General features: G+C 44.3%; 2 protein-coding genes across 3 annotated transcripts in view; one reads left to right on the forward strand and one right to left on the reverse strand.

Moving 5' to 3' along the window:
- Positions 1–32: 32 nt before the first annotated feature.
- On the forward strand, positions 33–2,952 carry mrpl2 (mitochondrial ribosomal protein L2). 2 transcript variants are annotated; one of them, XM_035605271.2, is made up of 8 exons: positions 33–173; positions 546–629; positions 728–899; positions 1,559–1,703; positions 1,809–1,924; positions 2,047–2,157; positions 2,490–2,563; positions 2,659–2,952. In XM_035605271.2, the coding sequence occupies exons 2-8, from the start codon at positions 558–560 to the stop codon at positions 2,866–2,868; spliced, it is 900 nt and encodes a 299-aa protein (XP_035461164.2). In that variant the 5' UTR covers positions 33–173; positions 546–557; the 3' UTR covers positions 2,869–2,952. The 2 variants fall into 2 exon arrangements, with proteins under 2 accessions (XP_035461164.2, XP_035461165.2); XM_035605272.2 differs by having other exon boundaries at positions 106–173; positions 481–629.
- The window catches only part of zmp:0000000755 (phosphofurin acidic cluster sorting protein 2), a 43,455-nt gene continuing 26,281 nt past the window's right edge, over positions 2,944–20,117 (reverse strand). Inside the window, exons 5-24 of the mRNA XM_035605268.2 lie at positions 19,227–19,389; positions 17,827–17,918; positions 17,534–17,614; positions 17,129–17,188; positions 15,646–15,797; positions 15,388–15,481; positions 14,286–14,369; positions 13,479–13,612; positions 13,181–13,313; positions 12,618–12,722; positions 12,258–12,364; positions 11,204–11,358; positions 11,001–11,111; positions 9,795–9,897; positions 7,514–7,556; positions 7,377–7,419; positions 6,983–7,121; positions 6,643–6,866; positions 6,030–6,143; positions 2,944–5,866 (exon numbers count right to left, since the gene is read on the reverse strand). Of these exons, the coding sequence (XP_035461161.1) occupies positions 5,751–5,866; positions 6,030–6,143; positions 6,643–6,866; positions 6,983–7,121; positions 7,377–7,419; positions 7,514–7,556; positions 9,795–9,897; positions 11,001–11,111; positions 11,204–11,358; positions 12,258–12,364; positions 12,618–12,722; positions 13,181–13,313; positions 13,479–13,612; positions 14,286–14,369; positions 15,388–15,481; positions 15,646–15,797; positions 17,129–17,188; positions 17,534–17,614; positions 17,827–17,918; positions 19,227–19,389 (2,253 nt within the window). The 3' untranslated portion in view covers positions 2,944–5,750. The remainder of the gene's footprint in view (positions 5,867–6,029; positions 6,144–6,642; positions 6,867–6,982; positions 7,122–7,376; positions 7,420–7,513; positions 7,557–9,794; positions 9,898–11,000; positions 11,112–11,203; positions 11,359–12,257; positions 12,365–12,617; positions 12,723–13,180; positions 13,314–13,478; positions 13,613–14,285; positions 14,370–15,387; positions 15,482–15,645; positions 15,798–17,128; positions 17,189–17,533; positions 17,615–17,826; positions 17,919–19,226; positions 19,390–20,117) is intronic.

Below are 20,117 nucleotides of genomic sequence, written 5' to 3' on the forward strand. Positions count from 1 at the left end.
TGAACCCCGTTCACTGCTAACAACCAAATAGTAAATCGTAATAAATGGTCAACTTCCACTTGTAAAATACAGTCGAGCCATTCTCCTACGTCATAGTTGCGCGACGCGGCGTGCAGGGCTGTCTGTGAAGGACGCCGACGGGAAGCTCGGGATGAAATAAGTCAAACGTAAAGGTTGGTCAGATATCTCTGTTACACGGGGGGTTATAAAGCGCAATTTGTACAGGGGATAGATTATCGAGGTGTCCACTAAAAGAGAAAACTAAAGGCAGACATAGTTACTTAACCCAATTAACCTCTCTTACACACAGGCTAAGCTAGCTGCGGTTAGCGTCGCCCTCCTATCCGAGTACTGTGTGGACAGTCGTGTTATGGCTCTTTCAGCCACTCAGCGGGGGCTGATGACGACAGATTAATACAGATGCAGTGAGCGACGTCATTGAGTTGAGGAGACGAATGTGTTGATTCGTATGGAATACAGTAAAGCTGAGGCCCAGTGACGCTGCGACCCCCCCCCCCCTCTCTGTCGCCGCTCCTCTCCGTCAGGAGGACCTTGTGATGGCGTTGACGTGTCTGACCCGAGCTCTTCGCGCCCTGACGCTCTCCCAGCCCGCGCTGCTCTCCTCTCAGGTAAAGACCGTCCGCTCCCCGCGAGCCACCACCGGAGGAGTGGGACATGCGAGGGCACCAACCCAAGCTGTGTGTGTCTCCTGTGTGTGTGTGGACAGGTGGCGGCACAGTGCGAGCTGCGAGCCCGGCGGGTGCCCTCCTCAGTGGGCCCGTGCCGAGGCTTCCTCACCACGGCGCCTCTGGAGCAGAACAAGACATTCTGGAAGCAGAGGGAGAAGTACACCGTCAAACCCATAGGCATGAAAAAGACAGGAGGCCGAGATCACACAGGTAAAGTGTGGGGTCGCGTGTCTACATGCAACCTTCGCTTTTCACATATCGGTGAAGACCTTCCGAATCTGAAACAGCCTGTTGGTCCTCAGGACCAGTCCAGTTCAGGTCTGACAGATATTGAGTGCAGAATACCTGGATGTATGGGGTTTGAACATACAGAAGTTGCCATTTACTCTGTTTGTACACGTGTTTACAATATGTGACGCAGAGTTTGGAACAGTCAAGATAAGCAAAATCATCTTTTGATGTAAACTTGTATCAGGAACACACATACGAGTTTAAAATCAGCCAGTAGAATAAATATTTCTCAAAAAAACTTATTTTATTGGTTAATGGACAATAACTAAATTGGCCACTATTTTGCATAACCGATTTAGTTGTAGCAAAAATGCTAAACGTAATTCAAGCTTCTCCTTTGTGAGGATTCGCTGCTTTCCTTGGTCTTTGTTTCAGTCAGTTAATCAAGTGAATAACTGGTAAAATAATCATTAGGCGCAGCCCTAGTTCGTAATATGAAACCAAGCAGCTGTTTTATGAGAATCATTTCCCCTCAGGTTTCATCTTACTCATCAATCAGAAGTCAACTGTGATACTTCAGACTAGAGCTGAGGGATACAAGTTTCTCAACTCTTTTTTTCTTCTTCTCTACCATTCAGGAAGGGTACGGACGCACGGCATCGGCGGTGGCCATAAACAAAGGTACCGGTGGATCGACTTCCAGAGACTGCGCCATGAACCAGGCAAAGAGACCCAGTCCTTTTTCGAGGAGAAGATTGTGGAAGTGCGATACGACCCGTGCAGGTCAGAGCAGCTTTTGTGCTTCTATAATAATAAATTCATATCAACATGTGTAGTAAAGATGGAGAACATGCGGTCGGTCTCTTATAATCTGTGTCGTCTGTACAGGTCTGCTGACATCGCCCTGATTGCTGGAGGCAACCGTAAGAGATGGATCATCGCTACGGAGAACATGCAGGCTGGAAATGTCATTAAAACATCTGGAGCTATTGGACGCATGGCAGGTATGAGCAGCAGCTCTACAGCTGCTTTGAAATGACACCGACTTGGTGGATCTCTGATGATGCTGGACTTTGTAAACCAGTGTTCAACACAAAATAAAGTCATTTTCGTTTCACTCTGCCAGTCTTAGCCAATGAAGGTGATGCCTACCCACTTGGAGCTCTTCCCGTGGGTTCACTGGTGAACAACCTGGAGATACAACCAGGGAAGGGAGCAGAGTACATTCGTGCAGCAGGTAATGTCATTTTTTGTGGATTCATTATTTAGAAATTATACTCTAATCTTTACAAGTGTAGTGTGAACAGTTGTAGAGCTGAAACTAATGATCATTGTCAAAATAAATAAACTGTCAACAATCCAAAACCCAAAGATAATCAATTAATAATGATTTTAAGTAGAAGGAGCAGCAAATCTCACACTTGAGAAGCTGGAACCTGCAAATGTATCACATTTAGCTGGTTAATTAATCTTCTTCAGGTCAGTGTGTCCACTTGTATTCAGTGTAACCAAATGATACCAAATAATACTGAAGAGCATACATAATGCAAGGGGTCTATTTGATTTCAGGCACAAGTGGTGTTTTGCTGCGTAAAGTGAACGGAACAGCCATCGTTCAGCTCCCTTCAAAGCAGCAGGTTCAGGTGAGGTCACCTGGATTAAGTTTACAGTGGGTGTCGTAAAAACAAAACTCATATTCTGCTCTGAATTTAACGTTGTCATCTTTTCACGCGTCCAGGTACTGGAGACTTGCATGGTAACGGTGGGACGTGTATCCAACATTGACCACAACAAACAGATCATTGGCAAAGCTGGTCGCAATCGCTGGTTTGGCGTCCGCCCCTCGAGCGGCTTGTGGCAGAGGAAGGGCGGCTGGGCAGGACGCAAGATCAGAGCGCTGCCTTCGATGAAGAGCTACGTAAACCTGCCCCCAATCACAGCTGGATAACATGACTGGAGTCTGTTGTATCATCACCTTGTAATATTATTCTGGTCTGTATGAAATAATATGAATAAAGACACATTTTTTGTACAGAAGATTAAAAATTTTATTAAACACAACTGCTTGTGAGAGCATGGAAAGAAACAAAACGATATAAAAATCCAAAACATATTTACATCTATAGTAAAACATGCAGAGTAACCCATATTTTTAGTGGTAAATTTAAAAATACTGTCATGTCATTTAAAATAGGGTTTGTGCAAAGACACTGGGTGGCACTTCAAGTCACCGGAGCAATGAGATGGCATGTCGTTTGACCATCGTTGAACAACATTAACGCGGATGTTAAATTTTCTTTTTGCAGTGCTTAATTACGGTGAAAAAGTGAACATGCCTGCTCATTGATCCAGCCTTGTAAAACACCCCCATGCTATCTCTAGATTTAGGGCAAAAAAACCAACAACCTTGAGGTCAGATACATTGAAATCCTTTTGTCATTCAGCCAATTCAGTATTTAAACGGCTAAGTCACATGACAAATTCCCTCAAACAACTCTGCCCTGGCAAACACTTCACTGCCCGAGATTAAGAATATGTTGGGGTTACCTGGTCCCCTGACTGAGAGGAGACGGTGAACCCTTAAAAAAAAAAAAAAAAAGGCAGGATACAAGAAAATTTGACTGTATCGTCGCGGGCAGACAGGTATGATGGCAGCTGCAAAATAAGCTCTTCAACATCAAGTGGCAAAATTCATTATGTAACAGACGGCCGAGATGCTTTTCCAGACCCCGGAGGGTTTTGAGAACCATCAACATAAACAACATCCTCATGAAAATTTTTTAAAAAAGGATAATTTTTTAAAATCAAAGGCCTTCTCTTGACTACAGGTAGTGGTTTACATTTCATAACACCTCTAACACCACCTCAGAACCAAAGTGTGTCCCAATTTGAGCTAAAATGTGTCTCAAACCACATGAAAGTGCATTACAACGTGAGGGAACTGTATGAGCAATGACATACCTACTAGTGTTCGCATTGTACAAGTCAACTACTTCATAGTCATGAGTTCTGTATATATATTTGGTATTTATGTCAAGAAATAAAGGTCAGCTAGTTGTGCTTTCAATTTAGTGGAGGGGGGAGGGGGGTTGCAATTCACAATAGTACATCTTGTATATACTTATATACAATGCTTAAAAAAAAAAAGCCAGCCTATCAAAGCTTGTAAGTCTTCACTATAAAAAAAACACACTCATACAGAAGGCCCTTCGTCCTAAGTTTCCTCTTGCAATGGAATTCCACACAACACTATTCAGGGAGTACCATCGAACAAATAGTACACCTACACAGACACAGACGCATACACACACACCCCCCCGCCCCCACAGGCAGTGACTTGGACATCTGGCCAGACTCCGTACACTTTTCATTATATTTCAAAATATACTTGCAGCGTGTTTCAAATCAGACCAACTCATTCTTATTAGAGATTCACCAATAACACAATTATACTGAATGACCCGACCGAGCCATCCGCATCAGTTACAGGGTCGGTTTCCGGTGCGTGTCCGGCCTTGATGAACCAGTGTTACAGGGCACAATGGTTGGTTAGGAAGTGTCATGAGTTTACATTTGGCCAAATGTAGAGCAATAATCTGATAATTTGATTTATCTCTATTTTTTTAAATCAACTCAGTAATCTTAATACTGATCTCCATGGGGACCACAAGTACATTATATATTAGTTTTAAGTTGAACAAACAATAAGGATTGGCCGAGCCAAGAGCTCTGGTGGTTACACTGTAAAACAAATTTGACTTTGGCACATCACTGCACATCTGGAGGAATCCAATATTTACTAAGTTCCTGCAGGTCTGCGAGTCGTCTTCTCAGGGGAGCTGAAACACGGGGGCGGCCATGAAAGAAACGCTGCCACACATCTTGAATATACTCCAAGAAAAGCCACATTACGACACGGGGAGTGTGCGAAAAAATATTCAGGACCTTGAAACAATAAGACAATTCAGACAGTCGCAACTAAATTTGGCATTCAGCTGTTGGGAGTTGAAATATGTTGTTTGTGTGTCACGTTACCTTGCTTCTTAAGTTACTGCACAGTCCAAATGTATACTAACATCGATACAAAACCTCCAGTACTGACATTAATGAAATCATTTGATGAGCTGCTTAGGTGTTACAAATGTGTCATAGCTACATTCATTATAGCTACCTTCAAAAATACATTGCTCAAGTTGTTTTTTTGTTTGTTTTTTTGATTTGCTTTAGGTACAGTGTGCTTAAAAGCAACGAGACAAAAAAAAGAATATTATGTTCCTTTCTATAAAAATTGACCTTTTTGAGAAAGTAAAGGGACGAGTAAGAAAACGGAGCACTGAGTTAGAAGAGAAGGATTCCATCTAGGTTCACAGCAATTTTCCAACTTTCAACAACAAACACAAACAATCTCACGCACGCCACTGCACATCACCACCACACTCCTCCATTGTCTATAGAGTAACAATAAATGTAGGATTTCACAGAAATAATAAAATGTTAACAAAAACAAAGTGCAAACACAGCTGCCATTATCGAAATGTGGCAAATTGTCAGAAACCTCAAAATACCTCCGAGGCGGTAGCACAAATCTTACAAAATAGTAATTGTTCTTTCTGTAGTGTGTAAAAAACAACAACAACACCCAACGACATCGAAAACATCCAATCGACAACATGAAATTGTGTATTGAACACGGTTATGAGTCAGTAAGATTTCCACAGGAAAACTATTACTGCCAGGGGCCAGTTGGCTTTTCCTCTGATGCTCTGCAGCCTCTCGGTGAGACAAGTGCGAAGAGTCTGGCGGTGGTCGATGAGGCGGCGGCGGCCGGGGTCACACGGGCTTTGTGTAACCAAAGATTCCCACCGGGAAGTGCTTGACGTGCGTCGGCCACTGGGCAGCAAGCTGGAAAAACTTCACATCATTCCACTCCACTCCATCAATGGTGACTGAGGACGGAGGACAGAGAAGGGATCACGGTTAGAATGCACGAAAACAGAAGACAAACACAGTAAACATGCCGGGCCCTGTCAGAGAAGAGGAGCTCAGTCATTATTCTACGCGGGGCGAGTCGTGGTTTCAGCACCAGGGGGCAGTGCAGCACTGTCTCACCTCTCAGCATCGTGTGCTGGTGCTTGGCTGTGCAGATCAACCTGCTGATCCCATCGATCACTTGGCTCTTAGAGTCCAGCTCTTTCTCCTTGGGCTTTTTGCTGAGGAAAATCACTGCAAGAGGAAGGCGGAGAGTGAGCCAGGTTGTTTTATTCACATTTATATATATACATATACACACATATATATATATATTTTTTTTGTTGTACTTAAGGGGGAACTCCGATGATTTTACACATCAGAGGCCGTTTACAGGTCTTGGGAAGTACGACTGCATTGTGTGAGGGAGCTGTTACAAGCACAACACACCCGAATGTCCAACCGAGCTGTCAAGTTGCATTGTGGGTAATGTAGGCACCAGTTTTTGACAAGGAAAAAGAATGTGTGGATAAAAAAAAGACAATATCTTTAAATCTATTTTTAAAAAGTGTCCATCATGAGTCCGCCACACTTTATAGGAATGCACTGCTAAATAGGTATTTTTCAACCTTTAAAGCTTAAAGCAGAGTTGAATAAAACATACAGATGCAATCTAGCTAAATATGAAACAAATGATGTTATTCTTGCACGGCTTATTTTTGTTTCTATGTGCACGGTTGAGTCAGAAATGTACCTTTCTTGTTCTTCTCCTTGGTAACAACAGTCATGGCCATGCTGGGTGGCGGGGTGAGCTCCCCTCCACAGGGGAGGCGGCTGACTTGCAGTGAACGGAAATTACTCTTCAGGGTGTTCTTCAGTCCCACGTCTCTCTTCTCACCTTCCTTCTTCTTCTCCGGGCCTTGCCACGTCCAGTAGTCCACCTGGAGCCCCATGACCTCATTGCCCGAACACGGAGAACTAACCAAAGGAAAACAGGCAAAATGAGAAACGTTGCACAGAGTGGACGATAGCGGCTAAAGTGAGACAGAAAAATACGACGCGTTTGTATTTGTGGCTGAGGTGTCTTTTCCTACCCAGCTCCAGACAGGGCGGTGGACACGGAGGGAGACTGTGGGGGAGTGCCCCCGATCTCTTTCCCATACAGACCAGCCGATGGGGGCGTTGGGGAGGACAGGATGCTTGTGTTGCCTCCCATCGCATCATCTGAGTCCACTGCAAATTGGGGGGGAAATTATCTCATGCAAAAGCTCCAAAGTGGAACGAAACACTGTAAATGTATAAATGACCTGCCTGTGTGAAAATACAACACTTGAGGTCATAATCGTGTAAAGGAAGTAACTAAATATAATGAAACTGGATTGTCTGGGGTTATTTTTCTTCTTTACTGGTCTGATTTTGTATATAACATTAAAATGTTGAACATACTAACCTGTTGTAACTACAACCTTCCAAAATGTCCTTTCTTACCTGAGGTCGAGAGACTCTGCTCCACAATCCCAACTTTCACAACCTGTAATTATAAAGTTCCAGTGTTAAATAACATTGAATACAGAATGAGGGATACTTTGTGGCACCTTCGCATTGGAAAAAAAAAAAAATCTTACCCCAATAAATGGCACAAATTTCTGACAGGAGTCCTCATCGGGGCTGCGAAGAGAAAAGAGAGTGAGCACAGACGTGGATCTGAACACTTCCAGCAAGAAGGTGCACACGAACACTCAATGGTCCTGGAGGGAGGATGACTGTGCCATGACCCGTCACAGGTAATGGCACATGACTGGCTTGGGTGGAATGGGGTCATCTTGGGGTCACGTTACGATGAGATGAATGATTGAGGGGACTGCTCCTTACAACCAAAAGAAGAGGGGGTCTCTCTTTGTCAGCCAGTGCTTCGGGACAATGAGCTAATTCAATACGTTGCTCTCAAAGTGATAGTTTGGGCCCCGACATATTGACTGTGTGGCTTTTTTACCCTACGCCTCTAAATTGCTGAGCACTGTCACTGTTCTTCAACAATATGCACTATACAAAGATAGGAAAACAACAGGACACCAGGAGTGTAGCATCCTTCCGGCCAAGACGATAGACCCTAAAAAGCAAAATGCACCAAACGACCCAGCATGGAAGAGCTGAGAACGTGTTATCTGTCTGCTGATGTCCTCTATCATGCGGCAACCAACAGTGCAGCTCAAAAACTAGTGGGCGATTCTCTCGCAGTCTCGCACGAGCCTGCAAAGTGAGACTGCACCCACAGCAAACAACGGGAGGACGAGGAGGAGAGGTGCTGGCTCTTGTTCCAGTGCAGTGTTACATTGGGTTCTGCATTGCAATATTACCACTAAACAAAAACCCACCAGGACTGAAGCAGCTAGTCGTGAATTAATTACTTCCTTAAGCTGCTTTCATGAACTCCAAAACAAGGTCCCTAAAATTGGCTTCAGACATTTTCCAGAGTTTTGCCTTTCACGTGTGACGGAGGCAGCGGGAGATTGTGAGAGTCGGACGGGTTCACAATAACCGGAACATTCTGTGGCGTCGGGGTGGAGCACGCAGGAGGCAGGGACATGACCACGGGTTTGCTGGGAAAAGCAGTGTTTTTTGTTTACGGCCGTCAACACGCCCGCTTTTTTACTTTACTTTACTTTTCTCACATGGGCTCACGTCACGCGGACATTTTTGAAAATTTCACTCGATGGCTGGCGGGAAAAGTTCCCCAAAATGTCCGCAGCTGACGGTTGTGTTCTCGCATAAAGCCCCTCTGGACATATTTAAGGAAAATGTCCGGACTTCAGTGCATGTCTGAAATCAGCTTATGCGTATCCTTCTAAAACTCTCAGTAAGAGCAGCTAGTGGGTCTTTTTAAATTTCTTCTATTGATGTAACATTTCCCATGACACTGATATTGCTGGTTGCATGAGCCATAAAACCATTCCACTTTGTAATCAAGTGGGGTTTTTTCTTTTTTTAAAGGTTGTTAGGCAAATCTTCACAGCAACAACACAGAGGACAAGAGTAAGAATCAAAGTCACACCAAACCAAAGACAAGTCAGGACAGAGTGCAAAGTGAAGTTACAGTGAGTATCGAGTGTGAAGAGGGAAATGTTAAGACACAGCGAGGAGCTCAAGCCAAAATGGAGGAGAGAAACTAGGGAGGGCAAAACAAACCAAGAGTCGAATTAGATACCTGATGTAAAAATCAAAATACAAACTCCTTTTCCTTGAAAGCAAATCAAAAGGGGGGAGAGGGGGGGAGAAGGAATGCAACAGTGTTAAGACTGCGTGTTGTATTTCGTACCCTCTGACCAGCACAAAGCCACTGTTAAAAAGAGGGGAGGGGTTTGGTCAAAACTCCGAAAGAAAAACAAGCAAATGCACAGAGAAATGCAAAGGACTGTCTGCTGAGTGTGACTGTGTGTGTGGTGACCGGCTCGATGCAGGGTTTTGTCAAAACGGGCCTGCGCTGATCTGAAAACTATCAAGTTAAATGTTCCACCATAAATGAAAATCCATCATCTTCTGGACATGTTTGTGTCAGAATAAACCGCTGAAACTCTACAGTGTGAAAAACGTGTGTGTGTTTAAATACGCATTCATGTATATGTGCCTGTAAACACATGCTTCGCATGCATATGCATTTCAATATCGTTCTCATGCGGTTTTGCTGACGTTCACTTCAGGTGCAGAAGTCTAAATGAAGGACCGACTAACAAATTAGTAAAAAGAGAAAATAGAGGAACATTAACATCTGTAGTCGACGTGAGAGAATCATTCCAACAGAGACGTGCTCAGAGCATTAAAAAGGCACAAAAACAAACATGCCAGCACATATACGCACATATGCAGCACATGAGCATACACGGATGTGAATAATCAAGGTGACTGTACCTCTTCTGTTTGTAGGTGAGCATGGCTTCTGAGATGGGGAACTGGTGGGACACGTTGGCACCGGCCAGATACTGAACGACTCGTCCTGCTACATCTATGTTATCTGCGAGGGAGCAGAGAGACAGAGCGTCGGCAACGTGAACCTCCTGTATCGCGTTTGACTAACAAGCTGCAAGACAACCGAGGTGAAATTGCTAATTTCTCACACGCAGCTAGAAGACTGTGCATTAATCATTTACATTTCACGTGCTGCGTGTAAAATGTCATTAAAACGTGGGTGAAGTGAGCCGTATGACACACAAGATAAATAGTGTGTCAGACAGAAGGCCCGTGGGGCGAACACAGCCTGACACACATTTTTTGGCACCTCGCAATGTGGAAACTGGGGAATTTTGAATGTCAATTTGTTTTGCCCTATTGCTTTTCTGTAGTTCCCCTTGTGAACGGATAAACCAGTCATTTCTATCCACACACTGCCTCCTTTATAGAGGTGAGGATGATAAAACAATTAATGGGGGAAAATGGAGGACATCTCACTTTTTCCTTTTTTTTTTACATCTTTGATTTTCTTTTCTTGCAACTGCTTTGAAGATAATTTAACGTGATGTGTTAGACAAGGACTCTTGTGTCAATGGGGACTAAATGAAGTTAATTACTAGGCTGGAGATGGGTAAAAATGACCTGGACTTGTCTGGGCAGAAATACTGAAAAATTGAGGACACGGATGAGAATAGAAACTTTAACAAGTGTGAATCAAGAATTGTAAGACTAAAAAAAACTGGGTGTTAAGTCAAATCTCATTAATATTTTACGTTAAAAGTCAAAATTCTACAAAAAGTTATAAAATAACCGGAATAATAATCCAAATGTCTTTATTTTAGCTACTTGGATTCATCCCTAAATGTATTATTTTACTAATAGTAAGTTCACGAATTTTACAATGGCAAAAAAAACTTTAACACTAAAACCATAATGGAAAAGGGAAAGGGGAAAAAAAAACCATTTAATTTCTGACAATCTGCTGTTGTTCTTTGCCAACAACAGACGGTTTCCAGGGCGGAGGAGTAGCGCCATGACCTAGAGCTGACCCCTACAATAAAGCAGACTGTAGCCATCTCTTTTCCCCATCCATCAGCCCCTGACAACTTTCTTTTCCCTTTCCAGTTGGTGAACATGTAGACTTTGCTCTGCAGTCACACATCCTACCTGAGGCTGGCCGTTCTGTCCTGCAGAACAGCTCCCTCCACGCAGTGTCCATAAAGATGCTGTTGAACCTGCTGTCAAACGAGGCCACGTACTTTGCCAGAGGATGAGAACCTGTGCAGAATCAAATGTTCACGTGTACAACAAACACGAACATGTTAGGCTGATATTTCCTATAGAATTTGTACTAATCATGGCTGACGTACCTATGGGGATCACCAGGAAGCGTATGTAACTGAGCCAGTCAGGTGTCTTGTTGGCCAGCTGCTCCACAAAGAACCTCAGGATGGTGCTCAGGTAACTCTGGTCGCCAGCCACCGCCACCTTCATCGTCGGCGGCGTCTGTGCGTTGCAGTTACAGCTGCGAGGGTTAAGGCAAGGAGAGAAGGGCATGAGGGAATAAGAGGAAGAGAGAGATCCAACTCGTGAACGATGTGGGTCAGAGAGGGAGTGTGGGAGAAATTATGCATGTCTGAAAAATTGACATGTCAACAGTGGTTTTCCTGCTTTCAAACCGATCTTGCCTTGTACGAGAGCCAGGATATGTTGTACGTTATCATTTGAAATGCCAGGTGCTTGCGAGTATATGCAAGTCTCCTCACGTTAAACCAAATATTACAACAGCTGTAAGGACTTTGAAGCTGAATGCGTCAGGATTTGAGATAGTAAAAGTTTTTCCAATTGCAGAAAAAGACCTGTTCTGCTTAGGCTCAGTGACAAGATTTGAGGAAGAAAAAAACAGCAGCCAGCTAAAGCAGTGACAGCACCGAGTGCGTGCGTTAACATCAGAGATGTACATGACTCTAGATGACGTGGGCCCAGCTGGAGTGAACACACTGACTGAGGAGCAAGTGTGGAGAGAGTGGAAAAGTTGCAGTTCAGCTGTATTAAAGAGAAAACAGGTTTAACAGAAGCGACACAGCAAGTGTGTGACAATCTCGTCTGCCACTGACAGGACTTCCTGAGGAGGCAGCCGGGCGGCTGGATCCAAAAAATAAAATAAAAAATAAACAAGAGAGAAGAAGATTGAACTTCGGCTTTTCAAGAGAAAATAGACCCGTTTTGATAGAATGGGTTCACAGGCTGAGAGCACTTCAGCAGAGTGATGGCGTCCTGGAATCCTCTGGCAGCGAACCATCGCAGACACACACACACGATTCTTTGCGAGGACGACTCCGAGATAACAAGCGGCAAGATCAAACTTCCTGAATGGCTTGCGTCATTCAACCAGCGTGTGTGTTATGTATGCATGCGACTCACAATCTCTGGATGCGAGTTACGATGGTGTTGAAGGCAGCCTGAACATCGGCAGCAGAGCAGGTGGACACAATGGGCTGGGCCTGTTCATGGAGCAACTCAGCTACATACTGCACAGAGACAAATGAGAGGGACACGATGACTCAATGGATCTACAAGAGGCAGGGTTGATCGGGTTGAAGAGAAAGCAGGAAAAACACGCTACTGGGGTACAAAAAGAGTATTCGAATTTGGAATAATGTCAGGAAATGCTTGTAACACGTCTAGCCAGTAAGCTCTATCCTGCAAGTCTTCCTACAGTATGTACAATAGATGAAATTCAGGAGTTTATGACTGACATGTGGCGTAAACAAAAGCACACACCTGTCCTTGCCATTCCATGGTGTTGATGAGAATGATGCTCTCTGGAAGGCGTTCATCAGAGATGAGGATCTGGTTCAGTTGGTCGTACACAGACTTCCTGGGAACCTTTGAGACGAATGAGAAGCAGAGAGTCTGAAGCTGCTGTCATCAGGCATTCACCTAAGTCCAGACATTTTCCCGAAAATTTCCCGGGTCTTTTCCGCAGTATGTGAGAATGCAACATACATATGGAAAATTCACAGTGACGGAGTGGGCGCATTGACGACTGTCCACAAAAACACTGCTTTCATCCACAGATCGGCATGCCCTGACTCCTGCATGCTCTACCCAGACACCACATCATTTTCCGGAAGTTTACCTCTTGGTGACTTGGACAATCTCCTCCTGCGTTTTGCATATGTGAAAGGTCAAATTCGAAAAATGTCGGGACCCCATTTCTCAGACATTTTCCAAAGTCCATGCCTGAAAACTGCTAAACGCTAGACACAGGCAGGCACATTTCCACTTGACTGGAACACCTGTAAAAGAACAGATCCCCAGTTACATCCACGTGTGGCTTTTACCTGTGCCATGAGTCGTGAGTCTGGGGAGCACTCGCTCTCCATGCTGCTGGTCCTGTCGCTCTGCGCCTTGGAGTTCTGTCTGTCTTTCATGGAGGTGCTGCGAGGACGCCTCTGCAGCTTGTTCTCCACTTTACTGAGAAGGAGAGGAAACACGAGGAGCTCAAAATACATGACAGAGAGCAAACAAACGTAACTTTTTTTTTTTTTTTTTTTAATTAAAAAACAACGTAACCGGCCTACATACATGATGACATAACGCTATTTGGTGTGTGTGCGTCCAGTTGTATCAACAATTTACCTTGGAGACATGTGGTTTTGGGACTCCGTCTTGCAGAGCTTGCCAACAGTGCTGGTAACCCGTTCAGTGTTGACATCCCAGCTGCTCACCTCCCCCGGCCCCGGCACCGGCCCGTTGTCGTCAGTCTCGGGCTCCTGAACAGAAAGGGGGGGGGGCAAAATACAGTCATCACAGTGATTTTTATCATACAACACTGGCACTGTCATGTCCCATCAAACTACACCAGTTTCCCTTTCAGGTACATTCTCTCTGTGTGGTGCATCTGCAGCCAGCATTTGGAGGTTAAAAGTGTTGAGGTGGGGAGGGAGGTCTGAAAGTGCTGGCATGCTGAATAATGGAGCTTAGCTGTTGTGGTCGGAGATAACGATGCAAGCCCACCATGACAGATGAGATAAAAAGTCATGGTCTCTTGGCAGGTGGCAGCTCAGATGTTCAGGTTGAACTGGGTTAGTGGCACAGCGGCCAGGCGCTCAGAGGGGGAGCCGGGCTCAGAGCAGCAGGTTAGACGGACCCGACGGCAGAAAGACAACAACAAACACAAACAACTCTCCGTCGATCCGCGTCAGTCAAGAGTTCTCCGGCATGGGGCGGCCTGGTCTGCTCTACTGATCCATCATGGATGGCTGAGCTGTTTGGTTTGCTGGCTATTGCACACTCCCTCCCCTTTGAAATTTTTCTTGGAAAACAACTAAGGCCCGTGGGAGGAAGAGCACTCGAGTGGACAGGGTGGGGGGTCGGGAAGTAAAAAATTCAGAAAGAGATGCTCAAGGGGGATTTAGTGGAAACAACAAAAAAACAAAAACATACCCCAACAGTTGCTTCTGCGACACTGTCATCTTGATACCGAGCCCCTTGCACTTTACACCTTTCCACAGTCAGAAAGTCTCCACTCTGCAGGGCAAACACACACACGCGGCACACACATTAAAACATTTTTAACTCACTTTTCACACAGCTCCAAAGAAAAAGCATTATGCTCCATCTGCTCACAGTGGTATCTCCACACAGTCGAGTATAAATATCTCCAGGCTTCTAAACATGTCACTACTTCTGTATACAAATATAAATATATATATATAAAGTCCAAAAGTATAAATTACACTTTTGTGTGCTCAAGTTTACGCGACAAAGTGTTTAAGTGCATCTCGTAACAGCTACTTAAATCAATTTCCACATTAGAACAAATACTTTACGTTTTGTCTCGCAGATGTGTTTATGGAGTTCAACTTAAGACATTTATTGAGTAAAATGGGCAGCTACAGCCGTCTGAAATGCTCCAGCCTGTTTTATTACAGGCTAAAATGGATTCCCAGATATTTATAAACAGCACTCCCTCTATCGCCATCAGACTCAACATGTCTCTCTCGTTCTCTGCCCCTGTTGTTTCCAATGTGCCATAAATCTGAATAGGAATTCAGAGACTGCTACAGCCAATCTTTTTTTCTTCCCTGTGCATGGAAGCATATTTGTGTGTGTGTGTGTGTGTGTGTGTGTGTGTGTGTGTGTGTGTGTGTGTGTGTGTGTGTGTTGGTGGTGGTGCTGGTGGTGGAGAGGTCATTGGGTGTCAGTCCCTATAAATACTGGAGGACTTCAGGGGTGAATAGGCTAAGGACCACTGGCCCCATCCTATTTTGCAGGGGTGGGAGCTGGTGGGCTGCATTGCGCTCATGCTCAAAATATCTTGCCTGTGGTACCATGGTCTTTGGGAATCCTTGGGAATCCCTGAACCACAATAAGCACTGAGGACTGCCAGACATTTAAACACTGAGCAGGGGCAGTTCCTTTACATAACGGCGTGTTTACAAAAAGAACCTCGACAGAAATCGAGAGGCAGAACTTCATGGGTGAACAGTGGCGCTGAGAGGCATCAAAGGGGGCCTGTTAACAGAGTGTCCGGTGATCAACTTACAGCATATGACAGCTCTCTCTGCTGGCTCTTTTGGCTGTGTATGCTTCCAATTTCTGTCTGAGAGCTGGAGTGAGACATGCCCTCAAAAAACGGCCTGAAAACAGAAACAAAGATTTGAATTCAAGAAAACTAAAAGCTTGGAAATAAACACTTTTTCCATCTCTTTCACATTGAGTGGTATATTTTGAATTTCACACTAAATGTGAAACGATTTAGTAACTAGAATTATAATACTAAAGAGGTGGAGTACAGACGTACTTGAGTTTAGGCTTTGGTGTGCTCAGGACACTCTCGTTGTCCTCCATCTCTGGCCCGCTGTCGCTCTGGTTGTACACCTCAAGACTGTCGTAGAGTAAGTCCAGGTCCTCCTCCACCTCCTGGGTCTGGTCCACTGGGTCAGAGTCCAGGACCTGCCACGCAGGATAGACACATCATTAACACATCAGCACACTGTAATCAGGGATTTGTAATTATGGCCATGGATTGAATAAGTGTAGGGAGCGACTGGTGCTGTGCATTAGCGAATCACTTGCACAGCTGGGCTAATGGAGCGATTGAATGAGAACATTGACGGCTGTAAAATGAAAAACAATCTGTGCTATAAATAAATCCCTGCCTCGGCCATAAGCAGGCCAATTAAAAGGTAAGTGTGTGCTAGAGGGGAGAGCTAAGGTTCTGTGCCTCCGTCCGCCAGCTGCACAGCGGGGATGTATATCATAGAAACTGCACACAGCCAGGCCTTGTGGACTAATCAGGTGATTAATGCCACTCCATAAGTGCAGGAGCTGGCAGGGAGCAGATAAACACAGTCTGTCCACTCTCCTCCTCCCGGCTATGTATTTATAGAGCCGTAACCCCGCACACCGCCCGGCCACAAGGAGGAGATTAGAGACAGGGAATGTGATAAAAGATCATCAGGCCACCGGGAGCTTCCAGAACCATCCAGCGAGGCCCAACTCTGACGGCCTGTTGGCCCGTGTAAGTGTCACTGGGTTAAATCATGTACACACGTCTCTCGGTGTTGATGGTTTAAAGTAAATGGAAAAGTAATAGGATGAGTAGAACAGGTAGAGCAAATGCTCATTCAGTCTGACATCAGAAAGAAGACCGGGAACTATGACTGCTATAGGTTTCAAAGTTCACTCGTAATTATCATTATAATGGTCGAACACGGATTATGTGCTAAAGGACATGTAGGCGTTGTTGCACACGAATGGTCGACTTCCTGCCGATGACCTGATTATAAGCTTTTATCCAGAATCCACAAACATTTCACGTGGACTCAAGGAGAAAGACACTAAACTAAATATGAAAAAAAGCCTCAGAGTCTACATTTGTCATTAGATTAACTGGTGGAGACTAAGGCCGTTAATGGATTCTGCATATGGATCGCAGCTAATGGCAGTGTATGAATCATGCATCCATGAGCACGAAGGTAATGCAGCCTGGCATTGTAATGATGCTTGTAGCTTTATTGTGGCAGTGATTTCTTCACAGACAGGAGCACAACTAGAGCTACAGATCGTTTTTGTCCTGCATTCGAGTGCAATTTAATAAGTGATATGTACTGAAGTCGACTTACTAAAGTCTTCATAACAGATGGGACCGAGAAATTCCAGGCGGATGCACAGGGAGGGGAATACCGTCTCCTCTAAATTCCGCAACATTGTTTGCTTTGCCATTGAACGCGGCCTCCTGGGTGTCAATCAAAATAGAGGCAATTATCCTTTTGGCAACTCACCTCATCGGTCACCTTGAACCTCTTCAGCAAAGCCACAAACTTCTGCTTGAAGTTAGGTTGCTGCAACAGGAAAGAAAAGACATACAGTTATAATGGAAACCCCCACCCCCAAAAGGGAATTGCTGTCATGATTAAATAAGCATGACAGCTGGGCTCGGGCTTTTCAGTTCTACAGTAACCGTCCACTGGATTACTCATTCACAGCCGCTCTATGTAAAGACCATTATAATCAGTCCAGTGAACCCAGTGTTCATTTACATGCTCATCCACATCGTCCTAATGGCTTGAACAAGTGGAACACAGAGTGTACTTTCTCTTAAAAGCTTGTCTGACAGCGAAGACCGTTCTCGTGTTATTTTGAGAGTCAATGATTGGCGAGCATTAGAGTCCGTGCGGCCGACTAACCCTGGTCATTGAGGTGGTTCGGATCATTTTCCTCCGGGCCTTCTTGGGCTTCCTGACCTCATCGTCTTCATCATAAAGATCCTAAAACACGAGGTGGATCCAATATCAGAAATCTATTATATTATAATAAAAACAATCAAAACTCTTCACCTTCTATCAAAACTATGCAACAGCACACACAAGTGTGACAAGCCGATCTGTTTTTTTAAGCTAAATGACATCTCATTTATTGAATTTCTTGTATTTTATCAAATTGCAAATGTGTATACACTTAAGTAAATTCTGGCACTGACCTGGCCATGAACTGCGTCATCACTGGCTTCTTGCTCTGAAGAGTAGCTGTCATCGTCCTCCTCAGAATAATTATCCATGTCTGGGGAGCGGTCTGAGGCGGGCAAGCACAGAGACACACAAACAAATCAACATCAGAACATCCAGCATTAAATTAGACAACATTACATCTGCACAGATTCAAACCTGCACATTTCCACCAACAGACTCCCATTCTTAAAATTTTGAACTAAAAGAAGAGAAGAAATCCAAGGTCACAGCCTCATAGAGCTGAAACTCAAACTCAATTTTCTTTTAGAATAAAATAAACCCCCTAAAGGAATCAATTTGTTCTGAGTAAGATCAAGCCTCCTTAATGCCATATGCAATCTTCTCCTTTTCAGTTAATGTTGCTCTTACACTCACTGAAAATAAAACAACGTTAATTATATGAAACAGTATTATTATATTTTAATGTCAATTATACGTTCAGTGTGTTTTTGTGTGTATATCAGGGTAAGTTTGAAGATCAATTAAACAGTAATGACCTGTTTTGACTAATGAACAAAATATAACGTTTAGTAATGTAAAAACATTTTCAAAGCATATAATGAGAGGATAAATTTGATTGCCATAAAGTAATGGAAATGTAATTTGAAAATTAGTCTGCAGAGCTCATTTTGTGATCCATGTCGAACATAATGATTCATTTTTAATGACTTTTTAGTGATGGAAACATTTCACTACCCTTCTTGTGTTTCACAGCAGATTGTATTGGTTTGAAGAGCCACAATCATATAGAGGTCGATTTTGATGGTATGATTGACAGCCGAGGACAGGCCAGGTGATGGGAGCCCTTTGTTTTTTTTCTTTCTTCACGGCTAAATCAGACTTCCTTTTTTCCTGTGAAACATCCTGTTCTACGTTCCTAGGAGGGAATGGCTAGCATTAGGGATCACTGCACAGAGGAGAAAAGATAAACATCTTCTCCTTCCTTCAGAGTGACACCAGTTTAATACTCGGCGCATGAGCTCATCTGTTATGTTTGAGCGGCCTCCTTAATAACATCCAGAACAGCGAGGGATCAGAATCGCGGGATGAAGGCTCGAGTGAGAGCGGGGGCCAATATTCCCCCCAGCCCAGAAATAAAGCAGTGAAAGGTAATAGGCCCTACATCTGTTGAACTCTCGAATCGACATAACAACCATAGCTGAAGAGAATTACATATCCTTGGCAATAGGTTGGCCTGGGATTAATAGAGTTCATTCTGTCCACGGTCGGGAAATAGAAGCCATGTGGAAGGAGGGAAGAGAGAGGCCTGGGCAGGGATGGCTGAAATTACAGACAGGATTTGGCCCGGCAGGGCGAGTACAGGCCTGTCTAACAAGCCCGTGTAGGGGGGACAGGAGACGGCTGTGCCCACCTGAGGTTTTGGTCTTGCGGCCAGCCTGGCCGCTACCGTCCTCGTGGTCGATGGGCTGGCTGGACAGAGAGTACACGCTGATCTCCGCCACGCGCACTGGCGCCTCCTTCACGTTGCTATGGAGACCCAGAATCTGTCCTCCGTCTGTTGGGTGTTGCATCACCTGGATATAGGAAGATTAAAATTGAGGTCTGGCACTGATTTGAAGAATCCATGAAAAAAAAGACAACATCACTGACAATAAATACAACATAGGATTTGATATTCAGACTTCATCTGTCTCAACAGAAAGTCCTCCTTCATGTCTTGAATAATTCCTGCATCTTTCGATCACTCAGTAGAAACACGTCGAAGTCACAGAGGGAACAGATATTTCTTCAGAAGCGAGGCAGGATGGGAGAATTGTATCGCTCCCTTTAATGAGCCAATACTGATCCAACAGAGACTGTGACAGCCTCGGTTAGACTGCTTTATGCTCTCTGTGATTTACCAACGGATTACAAGCTGACAGCTACGCTATCTGCAAATAAATCTTCATCGGCACAATACTTCTTTCCCATTCTGAATGTCTACATTAGCCGAGCCAATTTGCTCCATATCATCCAGTCAAACAGTGCAACACATTTGGCGTGAACTGTTTTGAATCAGACGAGAAGGAATGAGCTTTCCCTTTAAGCACTATCTGGGGGATAACTTTTAATATTTCGCCTGATGAATCCCCGTACAGGGAGTTGGCTCAAAAACACTGTCTGGGGTGTACTTGAATACACTGTGCAAAGTCCGTTAAGTGACTTCCTCCCATATAATGCCCCAACAGATTCAAGAATGATGGCACGGGAGAGTTTACTGCGCAGCATATGACGACATAATTACCTACTGAGATCCAATAAT

Source organism: Scophthalmus maximus, chromosome 10, assembly GCF_022379125.1.
Source record: "Scophthalmus maximus strain ysfricsl-2021 chromosome 10, ASM2237912v1, whole genome shotgun sequence".
Taxonomy (NCBI): Eukaryota; Metazoa; Chordata; class Actinopteri; order Pleuronectiformes; family Scophthalmidae; genus Scophthalmus; species Scophthalmus maximus.

Excerpts from the sequence above, each read along its gene's own strand:
- mrpl2 (XM_035605271.2), top strand. The coding sequence starts at position 558 with ATGGCGTTGACGTGTCTGACCCGAGCTCTTCGCGCCCTGACGCTCTCC. Across the intron at positions 900-1,558 it reads AGGAGGCCGAGATCACACAG|GAAGGGTACGGACGCACGGC; the intron begins GTAAAGTGTGGG and ends TCTACCATTCAG. Across the intron at positions 1,925-2,046 it reads AGCTATTGGACGCATGGCAG|TCTTAGCCAATGAAGGTGAT; the intron begins GTATGAGCAGCA and ends TCACTCTGCCAG.